This window comes from Puma concolor, chromosome A1 (genome assembly GCF_028749965.1).
Source record: "Puma concolor isolate L17-30 chromosome A1, mPumCon1.1.hap2, whole genome shotgun sequence".
Taxonomy (NCBI): Eukaryota; Metazoa; Chordata; class Mammalia; order Carnivora; family Felidae; genus Puma; species Puma concolor.
The window spans coordinates 43621416-43639793 of record NC_141667.1 but is presented as its reverse complement, the minus strand read 5'-3'; the positions used below and the strand labels follow the sequence as shown (position 1 = coordinate 43639793).

The following is an 18378-nucleotide window of genomic DNA, read 5'->3' as shown; positions in this document are numbered from 1 at the left end:
GGATCACTGAGCCCACCGTTTCCTCTCCCTTTCTGCACCCAGCTATCTATGGGGGAACAGGGGAGACAAAGGCATTTTCTCTTTCAAAGTGGTTTCCTGTCTAGGGAGTGAACATTTGCCTGTTTGTTGAAATATCCAAAGTGCCTTATGAATCCAAAGGTCTGCCCGGAAACAAGTGACAAGGGCCCTGAGCAACCAATGGAAGTATGCTGGCCTTTCCACCTGTCTGGGGAGCATCACCACCCCCTCATCCTGCCCTGTTAAAGGCAGCTTTGCCCAAGTGGGGGTATTTCCAGCTCTGTGGTTTTCACTTCCACTTTAACTAGTGGGCGGAGTGGCCTCCTGTGGACGAATCAGATTCCTCCTCAGCCCCGACTTCAAGAGGTGGGCCACGGGTTCAGGGTCCCAGACACCCAGGAGGCAGCAGCAGCAGCAGCAGGAGGTGTGGTGGGGAAGACTAGAGGCCAGAACCATGGAAGACCAGCGCGACCTTATCTCCAACCATGAGCAGCTGCCCATTCTGGGCCAGCGCCCTGCAGCCCCGGAGAGGTATGTGTGAGCTTCGGGAGAGAGCACACAAATCCCGGACCGCACAGACGTGCCCAGGTGCTGCGGGAGGAGCACTAGATGGGGAGCCGCAGGACGGCTAGATTCAGGCCCTGACTCTGGGTGATGTTGAGCAAGTCTCTGGCCTGCTCAGCTCTTCTGTTCTCCCTCCTGTACAATGAGGGGGCTTCTTGAGGGCAGGAGTTTTATATTTCTTTGCACGATACGCTTCTGAAAATCAGGAGAGTGCCCCGGATTCTCTCCCTAGAGTTTTAAACAATATCACAGGCTTCACAGACCTCGGGAAGCTGGACTGTGAATCCTAGGTTAGAAACTTTGGACGAGATTTGGAAAATGCTAGATGGAGAAACAGAGTTTCGCAAAGAGGATGGTAGAAGCAGCTCATCACAGTGGGGTTTCTCTCTAATTCCCACGGACCAGTGTATGAGTTTGTATCAGGGAAGTATAGTCACAGGTGTTTGTTGAGTCGAAGGACGCGTCCGCCATTACAGGAGGGATTGAGAGATGCTGGAAGGGGTCGGGGAAAGGCAAAGGGGGACTCTGGCTAAATTTGTAGAAGGCACTGAAGGTTGATGTGGGCATGCCCTGCCTGTGTCCCTCTCCTTTGTAGCAAGGGGCCAGAGCAGCCACCCAGAGGACCCCGGGACCCCTCTCCCAGCCCCAGGATTCTCTCATCCAGATGTTTCCTGAAAAAAGGCAGGGTTAGAATGCAGCTACCCTGTTCAGATTCTGGGTCTCCCTCCCTCCCTCCCTCCCTCTCTCTCTCTCTCCCCCTCTCTCCTCTCTCTCTCTCTCTCTCTCTCTCTCTCTCCCTCTCTCCTTCTCTCTCCCTCTCTCTTCCTTTCTCTCCCTCTCTCTCCTTCTCTTTCTCTCTCCCTCTCGCTCCCCCTCTCTGTGCCCCTTCCCTTCTATCTCTCTCTCAAAAATAAACATTAAAAAAAAAAAAAGAATGCAGTTACCCTGTGTCCTCATAGTCCCCAGTCTTCAAAAAGTAATTTGCAAATTGGGGGTCCTGGTTGGCTCAGACACTAGAGCATGTGACTCTTGATCTCAGGGTTGTGGGTTCGAACCCCACATTAGGTGTAGAGGTGACTTAAAAATAGAATCTTAAAAAAAAAAAAGGTAATTTGCAAATTACAGGGATTTAGAGCTGTGATGTCAGCTGTTACCAGGCAGAAAGGGGTTTGGGAGAGACGCTCAGAGATGTCATGAGGAACTGCATTCTGCGAGACAGGTAACCAGGCAACAAATCACTGCTTCTCTCTGGGTCTCAGTAAAAATAAAGACAATGATGATACTAGCCACGATGATAGTCCCCTTTCACTGTCTACCTGTTACCAGTCCTCAGTCACTGTTAGTAATTACTGTGATTAGTTATGTGCTAAACCCAATCCTAATTCTCAACGTAACCCTAGACTCGGGTACTTTTCTCATCCCCACACTATTTATTTATTTACTTATTTATTATTAATTAATTAATTATTTATTTAAGTAGGCGTCACACCCAGCAGGTGTGAAGGGCTTGAACTTACAAGCCTGAGATCAAGACTTGAGCTGAGATCGAGTTGGATTCTTAACCAACTGAGCCACCCAGGCACCCCATCCCCATTTTTACATAAGAGAAAATTGAGGCTTTGTTAGTTAGCAACTTACCTAAGTTATCACAGCTAGTGAGTGTTGGAGTCAGGATTTGAACCCAGGACTAGCCTGATTTCAAAGTGTGAGCTCACTACCATCTGGCCCCCATCTGGAAGCATGATTTGCAGGGAGGGGAGATGGAGGCCCTCTGAGTTCAGGCCACCCAGTGAGTTGCAGACCCAGCATGGGCTCAGTGTACGGAGAGGGTGCCCCCTCCTCAAATCTTTGTCTGGTTTTCCTTTTAGTTTAGTTACTGCTTCTAAAACTGACCTGCCCTGTGTGCTCAGTCCTTTCCAGCCTTGAGCTGATCTCAGACCCTTTTGTGAGCACTTCTGCCTGGCAACATTTGTATCATGATTCCTGCTAGTTCTGGTTGGCTCCTGACTTCAGCCGGTTATCATTGTTTATTTAAGAAGGAGGTAGTGGAAAGGAGGAAATGAATATAGAGGGGACAAGAGTTGGCAGTTATTCAGAACCAGGGGACCGCATTCAAGATGCAAAAAGAGGAAGGAAACCAGATGCTAAGTTTTAACTCTTAACTCCTGAGAAAGTGTTCAGTGTTGTGTGCCTAGGTATGGAGCCAAGGGCTTTACCCTCAGGATCTTATTTTCTGTAACAACCCGTTGAGTAGCTGTTCCTATCTCAGGTTACTCACTCAGAGGGGTTAAGTGACTTGCCCCTGGTCCCTGAGATAAGGGGGTGCAGAGCCAGGGTTCCATACCAGGCCTTATCTCCAATATGGCTGTGTAGATTCTTATGCTCATATGAGAAACTGACGTTCAGTTTCTTCTAAGACTGGAATTAGACTGGGTGTGGGGTTGCGGAAGGGGCGCGCGTGAGCCTGTAGGTAATGAGCTGGAGAGCTTGAGCCCAGACAAGACCCTGGCTTGGGTGGACTTTTTACAAACTTTAGGGGCTGGCTACCCCTATTCCTTGAGAAGCCCTAGAAGTGGGATTTGTTTTCATTTTCCCCTCCTGTCTGGTCTCCTCTTCCCCATGCAGGGTGTTTGCTTTGTCCTAACAGAACAACAATCTTTTGGTCTGGACCTTGGCCCAGAAAATGCAGAGGACTGGCAAGCAGAGAGCCAATGAGAATGAGCTCTGTTTGTGACGTCATGAGTTACTATGCAGAAGGGTCTCCTGGAGTTTCCTAAAGTGTCCTTGTTGGTTCCTGGAGTAAGCAGAATGCAGTCTCGTCCCGACAGTTTCCAGACAGTTCCCACCGGGGTTCTAGTTAGTAGTCCCGCCTCTGGGGTGAGGTGGGAGAAAACAGGCCAGGAACTCTCAGGTTCCTGGCACAGGATCCTTACCTTCCCTAAACTGTACCACGTCCATGTGCCCTGCCAAACCGTATCCAAGGCCAACAGCTCCAAGGGCTGAGATCTGGCTACTCCTCCCAGTAGGGCCATCCAGTTTAGGGAATGTGAGACACTCTCCCAGTTACACAGGCTCAGCGCCACACTCCCGCTGAAATTCCCCCTGGGTAGGTATCATCATTTGAAATATTTTCTGTGGTCACAGTCAGATCTTACTTCAAAGAAGAAAACTACCAGATCCTAGAATTGCTGAGGTGAGAGGCATCCACATGACAGGCCCAAAGAACAGCAGAGATTTGCTCAAAGACACTGAGAGTCTGGGGCAGAGGATGTGCCCCCAGAGGGGGTGGTGCCTGGCCCTATTCTAGTCTGACATCGTCCAGTGCCCCCAACCTGCCCCTGAAATGTCAAGGCCTCACTTCTCATTTTTAGGTGGGCCACATACTCTGCTGTCCAGGTCCCACTTCTTTCCTTTTTCTCTGATTTCACCGCGGGGGTTGGGTAGGTGGGGGATGAAAACTGCCTTCCCCTGGAGGGCAGTCCTGATCCTCAGGAAATCCCCTGGTAGAAAGGACAAGGCACTTGTCCCTGGCTCTTCCCCACTCATCCTAAGTCCAGGGGATAGATCTAGGATTTCTGCTTAGGCGGACCGTAGGAACAGTAATGGTTGGAAATACGGGGCTTGGGGAATGTTTTCAAGCTGCATGCCCGTTGGCACTTGTTTGTGCTTAAAGTGTGTGTGTGTGTGTGTGTCTGTGTTAGGGGTAGCCGAGGGGGTGGAGGGACTGATAGAAATAAATGGGGCATCCCCCCACTCTGTCAGTCCTTGGGGCAGCCACCTCTGTGGACTCTCCTCTGACCTATCTCTCCATCCCCCCAACAGCAAGTGCAGCCGAGGAGCCCTGTACACAGGCTTTTCTGTCCTGGTGGCTCTGCTCCTGGCCGGCCAGGCCACCACTGCCTACTTCCTGTACCAGCAGCAGGGCCGGCTGGACAAGCTGACGGTCACCGCACAGAACCTGCAGCTGGAGAACCTGCGCATGAAGCTTCCCAAGCGTGCGTGCCCCGCCTCCATCCTGACCTCCCCCACCCCACGTCCCTTGGCTTCAGAGACCCCATTCCGGCACCCGGCCGGGCCTGCCTTCTTCTCCCTCATCTGAGTACTCTCTTCCCTGGGCACTGGGGCCACCCACGCTCATACTGTATGTACCTCCTGTTCCCACAGCTGCCAAGCCTTTGAACAAGTTGCGGGTAGCCACCCCCATGCTGATGCAGACAATGCCCATGCAAGGCCTGCTCCAGGCGGTAAGGACGACCCCAGGACGGTGGAGCGGGGAGGTGTTACGTAGCCCCGATGGAGGGCAGGTGCCAAGGGACAGGGAGGACTGCTGAGCCAGGAAAAGCATGGCTAGGGGGAGCGGACCGCTGTGAGGGGTGGGACAGGGCCCACCCTAGGAAGAAGAGGGCTCCCAGGAGTGGGGGAGGAAAGAGCCTCTGCGGGCCATCCCTGGGGTGCTTACAAAGTGCTTCTCATTTCCCAGAGCATCTCAGTCCCCTCTTTCCCAAAGCTCTTGATGTCCTAGATGGGTAATGGTTTTGTTCATAAAACAATCTGTTGTCCCCAAAGTCCTGGACAGGAAAGCTTATGCAGATTTGACCAATAAGGACCTTGACGCAGGAAGGTAAAGTGAGTGGCTTGAGCTCTCATGCTTGGAGGTGGCAGAGATGGGCCTGTTCCTGTTGAGCACCTGGGCCTCTTACCCAGACTCCAGCTGCTGGCTCTGCTGCAGGGCGCCTCCTCTGTGGGCCAGTGCTGGTAACCCCCTTTTCTTTCCTTCCACAGCCCGTGCAGAACGTCACCAAGTATGGCAACATGACACAGGACCACGTGATGCACATGCTCCTGGTGAGTGGGACCCAGCCAGTGACCCTGCCCACCCACCCAGGTTTCCCCCGAAGGGAAAGCCTGCTCGAAGGCCTGCACCATTCTGGGCTCACAGGAGACATTCAGGACAGGCTCACCGGATAAGTGAACGAATGCCAGTGTGACCCTTCAATGTCATAGTCTAGCCCTGCCATCCCCTTTTTTGAGTGATAGAGAATCTGAGGCCCAAAGCCCAGGAGTGACTTGCTCAAGATGCCCACTTTTTCCTCCCCAAATTTCTTCTGCATGTCTACTCTGTGCCAGGCACTGCAAGGCTCTGGGCTCACACTGGGAAACACTCAGACTCGCTTCTAATCCCATGGGAATCCTAGACTAGTGTGGGAGGCAGACAAGTGACCAGGTGATGAGGGACACGCAGGGAGCTTTGCATGGAAAGAAGCAGAGGACCCGACTGAGTGACGGCAGGGGAGGGGGTGTGGAGGAGGGGAGGCCTGAAAGGTGAGGAAGAGTCTGCAAGGAGTAGAAAGAAGACTGGGGGTTAGTGGTAGATCCGGGCCTGGAACCTGGGTTTCTCTACTCCCAGCCTGGGGATCCCGTAGCTGTGCCGCTGGACGGGCCCTTGCCACCTCCCGTCCCCACTGGCTCCGTTACGGCAAGGGTCCAGGGGAACACGGGCTGCACATTTCACCGTGCCTGCCGGGGAGCACTTTTTAAACCTTCCCTCCTGCCTTGCTACCCTGCAGGAGGGTGACCCTCTGAAGGTGTACCCGCAGCTGAAGGGGAACTTCCCGGAGAACCTGAAACACCTTAAGAACACCATGGGGACCCTGGATTGGAAGGTCAGCAGGTTTCCCCACACTGGCTCCCTCTGGTTCCCGACATTAGGACAGGGCTGGGAAAAGGTGCTGTACAGGGAGGGGGGTGGGGTCCGGGGAAGCCATCCCCAGGGAGCTGCAGTAGTCTGGCCAACACCAACAAAGCCACAACCATGAAGAGGGCTGCAGCTGAGGAACCACCTAGACCAAACTCCGTGCGTCCGGGCTGCAGCTGGACTCTGGGGTGTCGAGTCCCCGTCAGACCCCCCATGTCTGTCCCCAGGGGCAAAGCCAGGGAAGGTTGGAGGGGGCTGATGAGCCTGACCCCTTGCCTCATCCCATCAGGTCTTCGAGAACTGGATGTATCAGTGGCTCTTGTTTGAAATGAGCAAGAACTCCCTGGAGAAGCACCCCGCCGACATTCCACTGAAAGGTATGGGAGTGGGAGCCTCGGGCTGCCAGGGCTTCTGGGGGCTCCCTCGGGACTCTCCTGGAGCTGCAGAGGGTAGGACCTGATCACTCCCTGACCCAAGCACTGGGACTCTCCAGGGCTCTCATTCCTGTCTTTCCTACCTGTTCCTTCTGGCCTTGGCTGCTCCCCCCACCCCCAGCCCCCATCCTGCCTGAGGGCCCACAGGCAGAGGCCTCCTTTTAGGGGATGACCTCCCTTGCGGAGGTCAGCGCTGCACAAGTTGGCCTGGAGGAAAACCGCCCGAAACATCCCAGGTGTCATCACAAGGTCTTCCCCGCTCCACACTGCACAGGTTCCTGAGGGGGCTGGGAGGGCTCATGACCCCACCTTCAGAGGGACCTCCTCACGCTCACAGCCAGCAGGTGCCGGACAAGAGGGCCTTGCGGTTCTCCCATCTTGTGGACAACGTATGGCAGGATTTTCAGCCCTGAAGCATCGCAGAGTGCCAGGTCTCCATCCTGGCACTAATTTGCCATGCAACTCTGGGCCAGGGTCTTCCTTCTGGGCGTCAGGTCTGGAAGTAGAAGAACAGTGGCCCGCCCCACCCTAGGCCTCCGATTTTTCCATCATAGGTTCACAGAAGGCACGTTCAGTGTCATCTTGACCAACTCCCAGCTGATGTTTGAATTCCCTCTACATCCTCAACAAAGCCCCAATTTGTACTTGGATAACCCCGGTAACAGCAGCTCAGACTTCCCGAGACGCCCACTGCTTTTCCCTACAAATAAGACTCACAAGTGTGATCCCAAACTTTAATAGGCCTTGAGTGTCAGAAGAAATCATCAAGTTCTGGGATAAATCAGCCACATGGCCATTCACTTCCTCTGATCTCAGACTTTGTTGGTCCATGCCTTAGTTTCCCCATCTGTGCAATGGGTAGAGTGAGTGCGGCCACTTGGGCAGAAGGCATCAGGCCCACAGCAGTGGCATGTGGATCTCTCGTTCTGCCGAGACCCTGGCCCAGGGCCTGCTCACTCACTGTCTTCGCCATGCCTGTCGCTTCAGTACTGACCAAATGCCAGGAAGAGGTCAGCCGCATTCCCGCCGTCCACCCTGGCACGTTCAGGCCCCAGTGCGACGAGGACGGCAACTATAAGCCGCTCCAGTGCTATGGGAGCACCGGCTACTGCTGGTGCGTCTTCCCCAACGGCACCGAGGTCCCCCACACCAGGAGCCACGGGCACCGTAACTGCAGTGGTAAGAGTGCCTACTCGGCCAGGGAGTGTCAAAGGAGCAGGAAGGTCCAGGAAGGCTGTGGGGCGAGAAGTCCCTCCTGGCGCACACGTGGCCCGGACAGTCGAGCTCCTGGGGGCAGCCGCTCAGCCACCCCTTTATCCATCCACCTACCCGTGCATTCCTCACGTGTTTGTCCATCCACCTTTTCTCTCCTCACTTCCACTCATCTACTTACTCGTCTGTCCTTCTGTCCCTCACCTGTGATGCTCACGCAGCCCTGCACCACCCACAGTGCATCCGGGAGTCCTACAGGCCCACCCATCCTGTGTCATCATCCCCTCCCGTGGCCTTCCCCGACCACGCCTGGTTGTTGCCATCCGACAAGAGTCCTGTGGCTGGGCTGGGAAGAATGACCCAGGCCCCTCGCCAGTGGGTGTGGGAGGCTGGACTGCCAAGTGACAAATGGACTTGCTACTCCTTTGCAGAGTCAGTGGACATTGAAGACCTGTCATCTGGGCTGGGCATGACCAAGCCGGACCTGGGCCAAGGTAAGGGCTCCTGCAGGGGACATTTGGTCCCCAGCAACGTATCCCCAGAGGGGCCGAATCCCTCACGGATGAATGGCCAGTGCAGCATGACCCTGGGTCATTCTCCAACCTCCCCGGGGACAACCATTTCACATGAGCACCACCTCTAGGGGCTGCAGGGGTGGCAAGTCCTCAACTGCTCTGAGATCCCAGGGTGCTGGGAAGGGTCAGGGACAACAGGGGACCTCAACCCTAACCGGCTGCTTCTCTTCTCCATAGTGGTCATGTGAACAGCAGACACAGACGCCAGCACACAACCAGCCCTGCATGGCCACTGCTTCCCTGCTCCCCTCTCTCCTCCCAGCCTAGCCCCTCTCCCCTCCCTTACACACCGCTCCCCTGCTCACCAGCTCCCCTTCTGCGCCTCCTTCCATGACACCCTGGCACCTGGCTCTCCATCGTCCTTGGACACGCGTCCTGTCAGAGCAGCACAGATTTAACGATGCGGGCCCTGCTGCCCAAACCCCACGTATCAGCAGGGATGCACGGCCCACGAAGGTGAACCAAGAGCTAGGCTGACCCCCAGTTCAGCCTCCAACATGGAGCCCCAAGATCCAGGCCCATGGACGAAGTGGGAAGGTGCAGGGAGAGGGCACGATGCTTCCCTACACCCAACATGTTTGCTGTCGCTCTCTTTCGGCCTTGGCTTTGTAGCCTATTTAACTAGGGGGGATGAGCCACTCTTTCCCTCTAGCGACACTCACCCAGGAAGAACCAGCCTCTCCACAACCCCACCTCCCTTTCTGCCAACCCCCAGTTCCCTGTGTGCAGTCAAGCTTGTCATTAGCCCCCAGGGCTGAGGCTCCGAGAATAAAACATAGTAAGTAGACCACTTCTGGTTCCTGACTGTTGTTGGGATCTGGTTCATTTATCCCAAGGAGGTAACAGAGACCTTGAATCCAGCGGTGTGGGTGGGAGGGCGCAGCCCAGGGAGCCCCCCAGAGGCCCGTGGGGCCAGGCGGGCTGTGGGGGTGCACTCTTTAGATACAGACATACTTGGGTCTCCATGTTAACACACAGAAATACTCTGCTTCCAAAAAGAAATAGGCTCTTGCCCATCACTCTTTAAGTGCAAGCTCCTCTCGGTCCAGCTGCCATTTTCCCAGATCCCTGTTCTCACTTCTGTACTAAGAACAGTACGAGTGTGAGGACAGACGGCAATGACCCAGGCCCGGTGTCAGGCCTGCCAGCGAGTGGGGGCTGTGGAGAACCAGGGGGCTCACCCCTATCAAAACCGTACCTGCTCTAGACCGACACACTTGGTGCGGGGACAGAGGCAAGCACGGGGGCAGGGCCCCAGGTTAAGGGTGCAGCCGGATGCCACCCTGGGTCTCCCAAGGCCTCCGGCCCAGCACTCTATCTGCACGGCCTCCTACTCTCACTAGCAGAAGGCTCGAAGCTTTGGAGAGAAATCGCCATGACTTCTGGTGCTCTGCGCTGCTCTGGGCAACCGCACTGCTGCCCTCCCCAAGTCATACAGAGATCACCCGGACAGCTCTTTTGGGTTCCTTGTTTCTCACCGTCACCATCACAGAACCTCTGTTACCTGGACACGAGGGCACCTCAGGCCTAACTGGTTTTCCTGCTCCTCCTCTGCCCGTGGTTCCCCGAGAGCGCCTGCCTCCAGCTCAAACCCTAACTTCAAAAGGTGGCTGGGAAAGTACCCCCCGCTTCCATTTCATGCCTCTGGGTACTTGCCTGGCCTGCCCTAGCAGGCAAATCGACCTAGCAAATCGACCATGACCGTGCTTCAGGTCCCCTTAGCTGAGACGCCCTTTCTTCCAGGAAGCTTTCCTTCCCCACCGATTCAATACCTGGGGGCACTTTGCAGAGTCTCCTCTGGCAACCTGTCTGTCCCACTCACCAAAGCATCCCAGAGCCTTGATGTGTAAAGAACAAATCCTGAGCGATGGTTTGTTCACCTGCAGGTGTCGGCCAGACTCTCCCTTCCAAGAACAGGTCAGCTGCAAAACGTCTGTCCCCGATGCACTAGGAACTCCCACCTTTCCTTCAAGCCTTTTATTTTGAGTTGTTACAAAAAAACCACAAACAAAACAGGGAAAAAACCGATAGAGGAGGACAAGGCCTCAGCATCAGCCAGAGACCAGGGATGGAAGGAGCTGTAGGCTGGGCCTTGCTAGGTCTGCAGGGCAAAGAGGTGCAAAGTCCCGAGGCCTCTGGGCATGTTGTGTTTGAAGGGGGAGGCAGGTCACTTAAAAAAATATATATATATACTGTACACATCTATATGAAGCGTTCGGTGTCAGGACAGAAGTCAGACGTGGAATCAGTGAGTGGAGGTCACTGGATCTGGATTCATTTCCTCCTCTTCCTCCTCGGACCAGCCTCTCTGCAGGGCTCCCTCGCTCGGCCAGCACGGACACTGCAGCTGGCTGTCGTCTTCTGGGGAGGGAGGGAAGCTTAAAGATTCAATTCCAACCCATGGTGGGCAGAGGGCAGAGGCACGGGGCTGGTCACCGCCTGGCTAAGAAATCCCTGGGTGAAGGAAACACCCAGATGGAAGATTTCTGACCTTTTTCTCCGAAGAGAAGAAAACAAAAGCAAGACCTGGTATCTCTGATGCAGGGAAGGAGCATGAACCACAGAGGGCACTTGGTGGCCCTGCCCGCGTCCCAGGAACTGGGCTGAGTGCTCTAGCGATCCACTTAACCCTCACCACACCCAGGCAGGCTGGGCTACCCCCATTTCCAGGAGGCTGCTGGCTGCTGGGGCCGATCGGCCGGGTGGAACACTCAATCCCTCCTACCACCACCCCGAGAGCGAGCCCAGATCCCCAGGAATGGCCTGGCCTGACTAAACCGTCTTCCTCTGCCTCGGACGATGCCCTCAAAGTTACAAAATCAAAAGGAAAAGGAACTAGACAGTGGTGGGGAGAGACCAAGCCGTATCTGACCTCAAGCCTCATCCTCATATACAAAGAGGCACTAGCCCCGTGCCCGGCTCCTAAGGCACGAGCCGCGCGGGCACCCAGGGAGCCCCGTGTTGGTCACTGCCATTGCTGTTCTGGACTCTTCTGATTCTGCAGCTCTGACTTCTGGCATCACCTCGCTGGTCCCACTGACCTTGAGGGACGGAACCACTTTCTCCAGCCCGCCTGCCCGGCCCCCTGTGACCGCGCCAGGTGCCAGAGCTGCCCTCCCACCCTCACGGGGGAGGGGAGGTCAGCAGGGATCCCCGGGCCAGGAAGCATACCTGTCCTCTTGTGCCCCTCACACAGTCTGCTCCGCTGTCTTCTTCTGTGAGGGAGACAAGTAGAAGCATGTACTGGAAGCATCTCCCCCCCTCCCCCATGCTGCCCCCACCGGGAGCGATATGATGGTTCCCTCCTGAGGATTCGTGGCTCCCCGAGAACAGATATAGGGGTCCCCAAGGGCAGGGATGGGGCCCCATCTGCCCAGGAAGGAGCCTGGGTCTCTGAGTAACAGATGCTCAGCTTTTCTGAGCACAGCTGAAGCCCCGCTGGCCGAGGAGAGAACTGCACCCATATAAGGTGCGGAGCACCCTCCACTCCCACCTCACCTCATGCGATCGGTCTTTGGAACCCATAATTCTGTGGTGGGGATACCCTGCGAGCTGGGGTACACACATCCCGGGGAAGGTTTCCTCTCACCTCAGCCTACCTGGCTGGCCTCTAGCCTCCTGGGGGCTCTCCTTCACCCACCCCAAGAACATCCTTCTACCTCACAGACCTCACAGCTTCTACATGCACAGACCTTGTCCCTCCTCAGGTGGCACCTGCCTTCCCCTGGTCCTCTCCAGTGTGTCACAACTCGCAAACCCCCAACCTCTGGACCCCGAGAATGGAAAGGCGGCAGGGACCAGGTCTGGTTCACCCCACCCATACTCTTGACACGCACAGGATGGGGTCTGGATCCTTTTTCTGGCCAGAGACCCCCTGAGGAACTCATGCTACCTTTTTCTTCTTTTTCTTCTGGAATGGTGAGTCAGGGTCTTTGGTTGAGGCCTTTTTTGCTTTCTTCTTCTTTTCCTTTTTTTCCTTGTCTTTTTTTTCTAAGGAAAGAAAGTAAACCTCTTTAGTACCAGAAGCGGCGGGGTCAGTATGGAGACAGGGCAGGTCTCCAGGGTCCTAGAACCCACTCCTGCCGAAGCCAGGTCCCGGCTCTCCCCACACATCGGGGAACCATCCCAACAAGACCCACAGGGCTCTGTGACCACCTGCCCTGGCCTGAGAGCCCGTGGGGCCCGCCCCATCCACAGACCACTTGGACTATTTTTAACTCACTTTCTAAAACTTCTATACATTTATTTTAAAAAGCTACATTCTACCCATAAATGGGAATGTCACCGAAGGTACAGGGCTAGCGTGGGGATGACAGGGGGTTCCACTGCATGCGGGCATGTACAGAGCTCGAGAGGCGGCCGCTTCTGGGAGCTCTGAGGGGAACCTGCTACCTAGGTGCCTGGGCCCCTGAGAAGCCGGAGCATCGCCCCAGAAGTCAGAGCCGCTCTGGGGTCCAGTTCTGGCTTTGCCACTACCTGCCCGGGGGCTGCAAACAAACATTCCTCAGCCCTTCCCTTCTGTGCAACTGAGTGCTCGCCCGGGCTGGCCAAGCGGGGACCCGCTCTCAGCAGGAAGCGCGCTCCTGGCTGCGGTCCACCACTTACTCTTGTCGGATTTCTTCTTCTCTTTCTTGCTCTTGGGGTTGCCCTGGTCTCCACCCTCCACCTTCAGCGTCCCCGGCTCCCCTTCTGGCCTCTCCTTGGCCCCCTGAGAGCCAGGAGACTCTTTTTCCTTCTTCTCCTTGATGTCGCCACTTGCTCCGGCTCTCTTGGATTTCCCCTTAGGAGTCCCGGAGGCCTTTTCTGGCGAGACTGCACCCTCCCCGCTTCCCCCAGCCACCGGCTGCTTCTTCTTCTTGCTCTTGGGGGCCCTGGCAGCCGTCTGGTCCCCCGACAGCTTCCGCTTGCGGCCCCCCCGGGCCTTCCTGCTGCTCTCCTTGGCGGCATCCGCGGCCTTCTTCCTTTCCTGCTCCAGCAGCTCCGTCAGGACCTTGACCACCGAGGCCTGGAGCTGGGCCTCGTTCAGGGGCCAGGGCTCGTTCAGGAGGCGCCGGCTGATGTCGCCCTGCAGCGCCAGCGTGGACGCTTGGGGGCTCCCAGCCTCCTTCTTGGGCTTCCGGGGCTTCTGAGGCGTGGGACCAGCCTGTCTTCTGCCTATGGAGAGAGGATATGGGGTCACAGATCAGGGAGAGTCAGGAAACAGACTCACTGTGTAAGAGCCAAGGGTCTAGGGACACGACCGACCTCCCCTGATGTGGTACAGACAGGGAAAGGGCAGCCCAGTGGTCACTCTGCCCCAGCGGGGTCTCCTGGCTCACACCTTTCCAGCAGCTTTTAACTTAGCTCTTTTCTTTACTGTTTTAAACTTCACTCTCTTGTCTCCTCACACGAAAAACCCGAGTCAGGTTGGGGGTGGAGAAAGACTCCAGAATGTTAATTGAGGAAGGGGCCTGAATCTGTCAACAGAACGCAAGGTCAGACAGGAGGGAGATGGTCTTGTCCAGTCAGAAGTCCAGAGCTGGGAGGCAAGGGCCTTGGATTCCAGGTCTGACTACCGCCAGCTGGCTGTGGGACTACGCTCCTCCCAGGGTCTCAGTCTCCCTGTTTGTAAAGTAAGAGCTCAGATGAACAATGAGGGCCCTATTCCAAGTCAGAGACTCACGGTGAAAGCTGGTCAGGGGACAGGGCAGCTTGGGGGGGTGACGGGCATGCTGTATAAGCACGTGGCGGCTGACTAAGCAGGTTTGCTGCCTGCCAGAGTGACTTCTGGTACAGCCTTTGTTTAGAATTTTCCACGCCTCTGCTCTCCTTTGATAATTGTGTGCTGACTACACGTGTGAAAAAAGCCTTCCACAGCCCCCTCTAAAATGTCTCCCTGTCGCACCCGCCTCTCACAAAGAACACTGGGGAAGAAAGTGAGCAATGACTCCTCTGCTGACCCGTGCCGGCAGGCTGCAGCTACAGCCACGGAAGGGGTGTATGCGGGGGCCGACGTCGGCAGTGTCCCAACGCTGCCCCTAACTTCCCAGGGGACTCGGCAGCTCTCTACTGTGTTCTGGGCTTCACGGGCACGAGAATGCCTACACGCAGGGCTCTGGAAGGTGCGCAGGTGACTCGGCCAAGCTCCGCATCACGGGGCTGGGGGCTGTGCCCCACAGCATGCACTGGGCCCAGGGAGCAAACTCTGAAGCGGCTCTGGCTCCAGGGCTGTGGTGGGCGAGGGGAGGTGGACACGGCAGGCTGAGCGGAGGGGGTCCCGGGACAGAGGGAGGCCCAATTCGGTCCTCTGCTGCTTCCTGGCAAAGGTCGGGGTTGGAGAAGGCAGCTGAGGAGGGCAGAGTTTTTGCTGGCAACCTCCTCCTCCAGAAGCCCACTTGTCTGCTTCCTGTCTACAAATACCCTGGAACACCAAAGCTGGGGACTGAATCCCTAGAGCTGGCCCAGGCATGCCCACCTGAGATCCCTGTCCCTTAGCCCTGGCAAGTCAGGGCTGGCTGATGCCCCTGGCCGGGTGACCTCAGCACTCTAGTCTGCCCTAATACCACGTGACTATTTTCTGTATGTGCCATGCCTTGACGCTGACTAGATGGATCTACCCTGCCCTGTGTTGTTTAGACACACAAGCCTAGAGTGGCCCAGGGTCTTGTCTGAGGCTTTACAACAAATCAGTCCATCACTGGGGGTCTCTGCCACGTGCTAGCAACTTCTCCAAACGTGGCTCCTGCCTTTTGTCTGAGCTCCCGAGTCCTTACACCCCATACCGTGAGCCCAGTTGTCAAGAGGCACAGCTAGAAAGAGCCAAGACTGCTCTAAGGCAGGGCTCACCCTACCAGATGCACCAGCATCCCACAAAGCTGGATAACCCGACTTCCAGGCTGTCTCGTATCATAACGGCCAGACACCTGGGCGCTGGGGCACCAGGCCCTGCTTGGAAAGGTCCTGGTGACACACACAACCCTATCGGTGGGACTATTCCTGAGGGAGAAAAAGAAGGGGCCCACTGCCTTGTCCCACTGGGTCCCACTGTGTCTTTCCTGTGGCCCTTGACTCACCTGTTTTAGGGGATATGGTGCCTGCTACTTGTTGGGGCTCCACTTCCTGCTTGCCGTCTGGGGCATCTTTGGTGGCGGGAGTAGAGGAAGCCGAGGGTTCGAGATCTGTCCTGGGAGTGGCCTTTGAAGCCTGGGAATTGGCCAGAGTTGGCCCAGGGGTCACATAACCTGAGAGGAGAGACTGAAGAAACCCACTGTGAACGAGGTTGGAACCCTGCCCCACCTAGCCCTGGAGCACAGGGCCTGCTGGGGTGCCCCTAAATGGGGAGCCCCTAAGGTCGGGCCACCCTGTCGGTGGTGGGCACATTAGCCCTTTGTATGGGTCTCCTGCACTATTTTAATTAGTACATATTTTCGTCAGGCACATTTAAAAAGGCAATTTCTTACAGCTAAGGCGAATGGAAAATCACTAGCGCTTGCCGTGTACAGAAGATAACCTTAAAGAAATCCCATCTGTTACAAAATATCTTCCCTTCCGGGACTCATCTAAAATCAAGGCAAGCCCTTTCTACAGACTCCGAGTCCACTATTCATGGCCTTAGGCTGAAATAGAGCCTCAGCGGAGGAGACAGCCTGGCCTCGGGGACACCAGGCCCTGCCGCGGGGGATGGCTTCGGCCTAACAGGCATCAGGTGGCCTCGAGCTCCCGCCCCAAGGCCCCTGAGGTGCCAGCCCTCTCCCTGGCAGTTACCTGAGAGGGTGCCACCACCTCGTCTTCACTGGACTCTGCTGTGGTCTCCTCCACCAAGGTCTCCGTTGTGGAGGGGGCTGGACCTACTGGAGGAGCACAGGCACCCTGTTGGGAGGCCGGCTGCGTGGGGTGAGGCAGAGCCCTCCGGGAGGCCCCAGGAAGGCCTGAGATTTCCACATGCCCCCTGCCCTCCCGCCCAAGGCTTTACCTGCTCCTATGACTCCCTTCCAGGGTCAACGGCTGTTTGTAGCCTTCTAAGTAAGACATCCAAATGCCAAAACCTTCTAATTCCTGAGGCCCTACTTCCGCTTCTCTGCTTTTCTGGGGGTGGGGAAGGGGGCATGCCCCTGGAATGCTGGGAGACCAGTTACGAGCCTGGTACGAAAAAGCTGGGAGTGGTCAAACAGCGGAGTCTGATACCACTTGGACCAACCTCCTCATGGGGTTGCACAGGTGGGGAAACTGAGGCCCAGCATGGGATGACTAGGCCCAGGATGCAGAACAAGTGAAGATCCAGAGCACAGGCCTGAACTCAGGGCCCCACCAGGCCATCACTCCCCTCCTCTGGGCCCGCCGAGCCTTCCCCTCCTGGGACCCTCACCCAGTCTGTGGGCCGAGGGGACCATCTGGGGCCCATCAGCATCCTCCTCACTCCCTGAAGAGCTGCCGCTGCTGTCCTCACTGTCGTTGGAGGTCTCAGAGGCCTTGGCTCTGGGGTGTCCTGCAGGGGTGGCCGTGGCCTGCTGGACCACAGGAACCTCAGGTTTCCTGAACTTGTTGGTCACTTTGGCCTGCACAGGGGCTCTCTGGGGACTCATCACAGGGAGTGTTCCCAGAGCACCGTCAACCTAATTTGGTGAAAAAAGAGAGTGGAAGGAAAAAAAAGAAGGGAAATAAGTCTTGGTGCCTCCTGAACACCCAGTTACCCTACGGCTAGGCGACTGTTAGCTGCTTTGCACCCAGGCCTCAGCCCTCCCACAGATGCTCAGACCAGGGAGCAGAGAGTGCGGGGTATGGGGACGAGACAAGTGTACACGTCACAGTCACACGACAGGCAAATGCTGGCCCTGGGACTCCGGCCCCTTCCTGGGCCCTCCTTTCTGCACTCTGTAATCATTCATCACTCTCCCCTCCAGGGTGGGGCCTGGCCCCAACACCACCCGGCTCCCCCAGCTCACCCCACTTGAAGACGGGGTCCTGGCAGCAGGAGGCTGGGCCTCACTGGCTTTCTGGGCAAGGACCTTCAGGGCGGCCTGAGTCAGCGGGAGGTGAGCAGGGTTCCTCTTTGTCACCTGTGGACAGCCACAGGCAGCCCTGAGACTCCCAAGTTCTTAGGATGCCATCTATGCCGTGCCCTGGACAGATACTGGCTGGCATGGGAGGGGACCTGTAACTGCACAAGGAGCCATGGGGCTGGAGTGGGGGACTGAGGGACAGTCAAAGGGGCAATGCCACCATGTGGGCAGAAAATGGGGCCAGGCTTCAGGTTATAAGCTAATCGTATCGTTCTCAGAGGATCCAAAGGCTTCTAGCCCAGGGGTCGGAAGCAGCTGGGCCCCTACCCAAAGTCCCCCAACCCAATCCGAAGCCTTCACAAGGGACAAGTCTCTAGCTGGGTGGCTGCAACAGCCTCCTCAAAGTCTCCCTGGTGCCTGCCGCTCCTGCTTCCCACATGCACCAGCAGTCGGGGAGAGAGAACTGGAAGAGAGCTGGGCAGGGCTCCCCCTGAAAACCTCCAGGCTCCCTCTGCTGCCGCGTGGCCCCCACCATGGCCTGTCCGGCCCGGTCCCTCTCGTCTTACTGCTTCCTCCGTCTCTTACCCCCAAGCGCCTCCCCTGAGGGTCCCAGCACCTGTGTTTCCCTGGCTGGAGAACTTCCTGGCTCACCTGCTTCTCTAGCCTCCTTAGGGAGGCCAGTCCTGCCGATCCTTCCTAAAGCGGCCCATCCCGTTGTTCTCTAGCTTATATTCTTTCCTTCAAGCACCCACCAGTTGGTGAGTACTTTTATTTTCTGGCGTCCTTGTTTGATGGCCTGTGAGGGTAGGGATGCTCCCTGCCTTCTTCCTGCTGCATCCCCAGTGCCTGGCACCATCTGCTGGCTGAACGGCCGAATGGGTGCAGGCTGCTGGGTGCAGTGA

At 56.4% G+C, this 18378-nt stretch overlaps 2 protein-coding genes across 9 annotated transcripts in view; one reads left to right on the top strand and one right to left on the bottom strand.

Annotated features, from left to right (window-relative positions):
* The first annotated feature begins 314 nt into the window (after nt 1–314).
* Nucleotides 315–9288, top strand: CD74 (CD74 molecule). Of its 2 annotated transcripts, XM_086679415.1 has the most exons (9): nt 315–549; nt 4405–4577; nt 4747–4826; nt 5365–5427; nt 6150–6245; nt 6567–6654; nt 7699–7890; nt 8355–8417; nt 8676–9288. In XM_086679415.1, exons 1-9 carry the CDS (start codon nt 473–475, stop codon nt 8684–8686), a joined length of 843 nt encoding a protein of 280 aa, XP_086535541.1. In that variant the 5' UTR covers nt 315–472; the 3' UTR covers nt 8687–9288. The 2 variants fall into 2 exon arrangements, with proteins under 2 accessions (XP_086535541.1, XP_086535930.1); XM_086679804.1 differs by lacking the exon at nt 7699–7890 and having other exon boundaries at nt 384–549.
* A 1172-nt stretch (nt 9289–10460) lies between these two features.
* Nucleotides 10461–18378, bottom strand: part of TCOF1 (treacle ribosome biogenesis factor 1) — a 38062-nt gene continuing 30144 nt past the window's right edge. For 3 of the 7 annotated variants that reach the window (XM_086720011.1, XM_086675019.1, XM_086676723.1), the window contains 8 exons: nt 17420–17533; nt 16843–17089; nt 16242–16327; nt 15551–15731; nt 13104–13652; nt 12391–12488; nt 11670–11713; nt 10461–10859 (listed from right to left, as the gene is read on the bottom strand). In XM_086720011.1, coding sequence (XP_086576137.1) covers nt 11687–11713; nt 12391–12488; nt 13104–13652; nt 15551–15731; nt 16242–16327; nt 16843–17089; nt 17420–17533 — 1302 coding nt within the window. In that variant the 3' untranslated portion in view covers nt 10461–10859; nt 11670–11686. The remainder of the gene's footprint in view (nt 10860–11669; nt 11714–12390; nt 12489–13103; nt 13653–15550; nt 15732–16241; nt 16328–16842; nt 17090–17419; nt 17534–18378) is intronic. The other 4 variants (XM_086720277.1, XM_086674442.1, XM_086675685.1 and 1 more) reach the window with 4 other exon arrangements.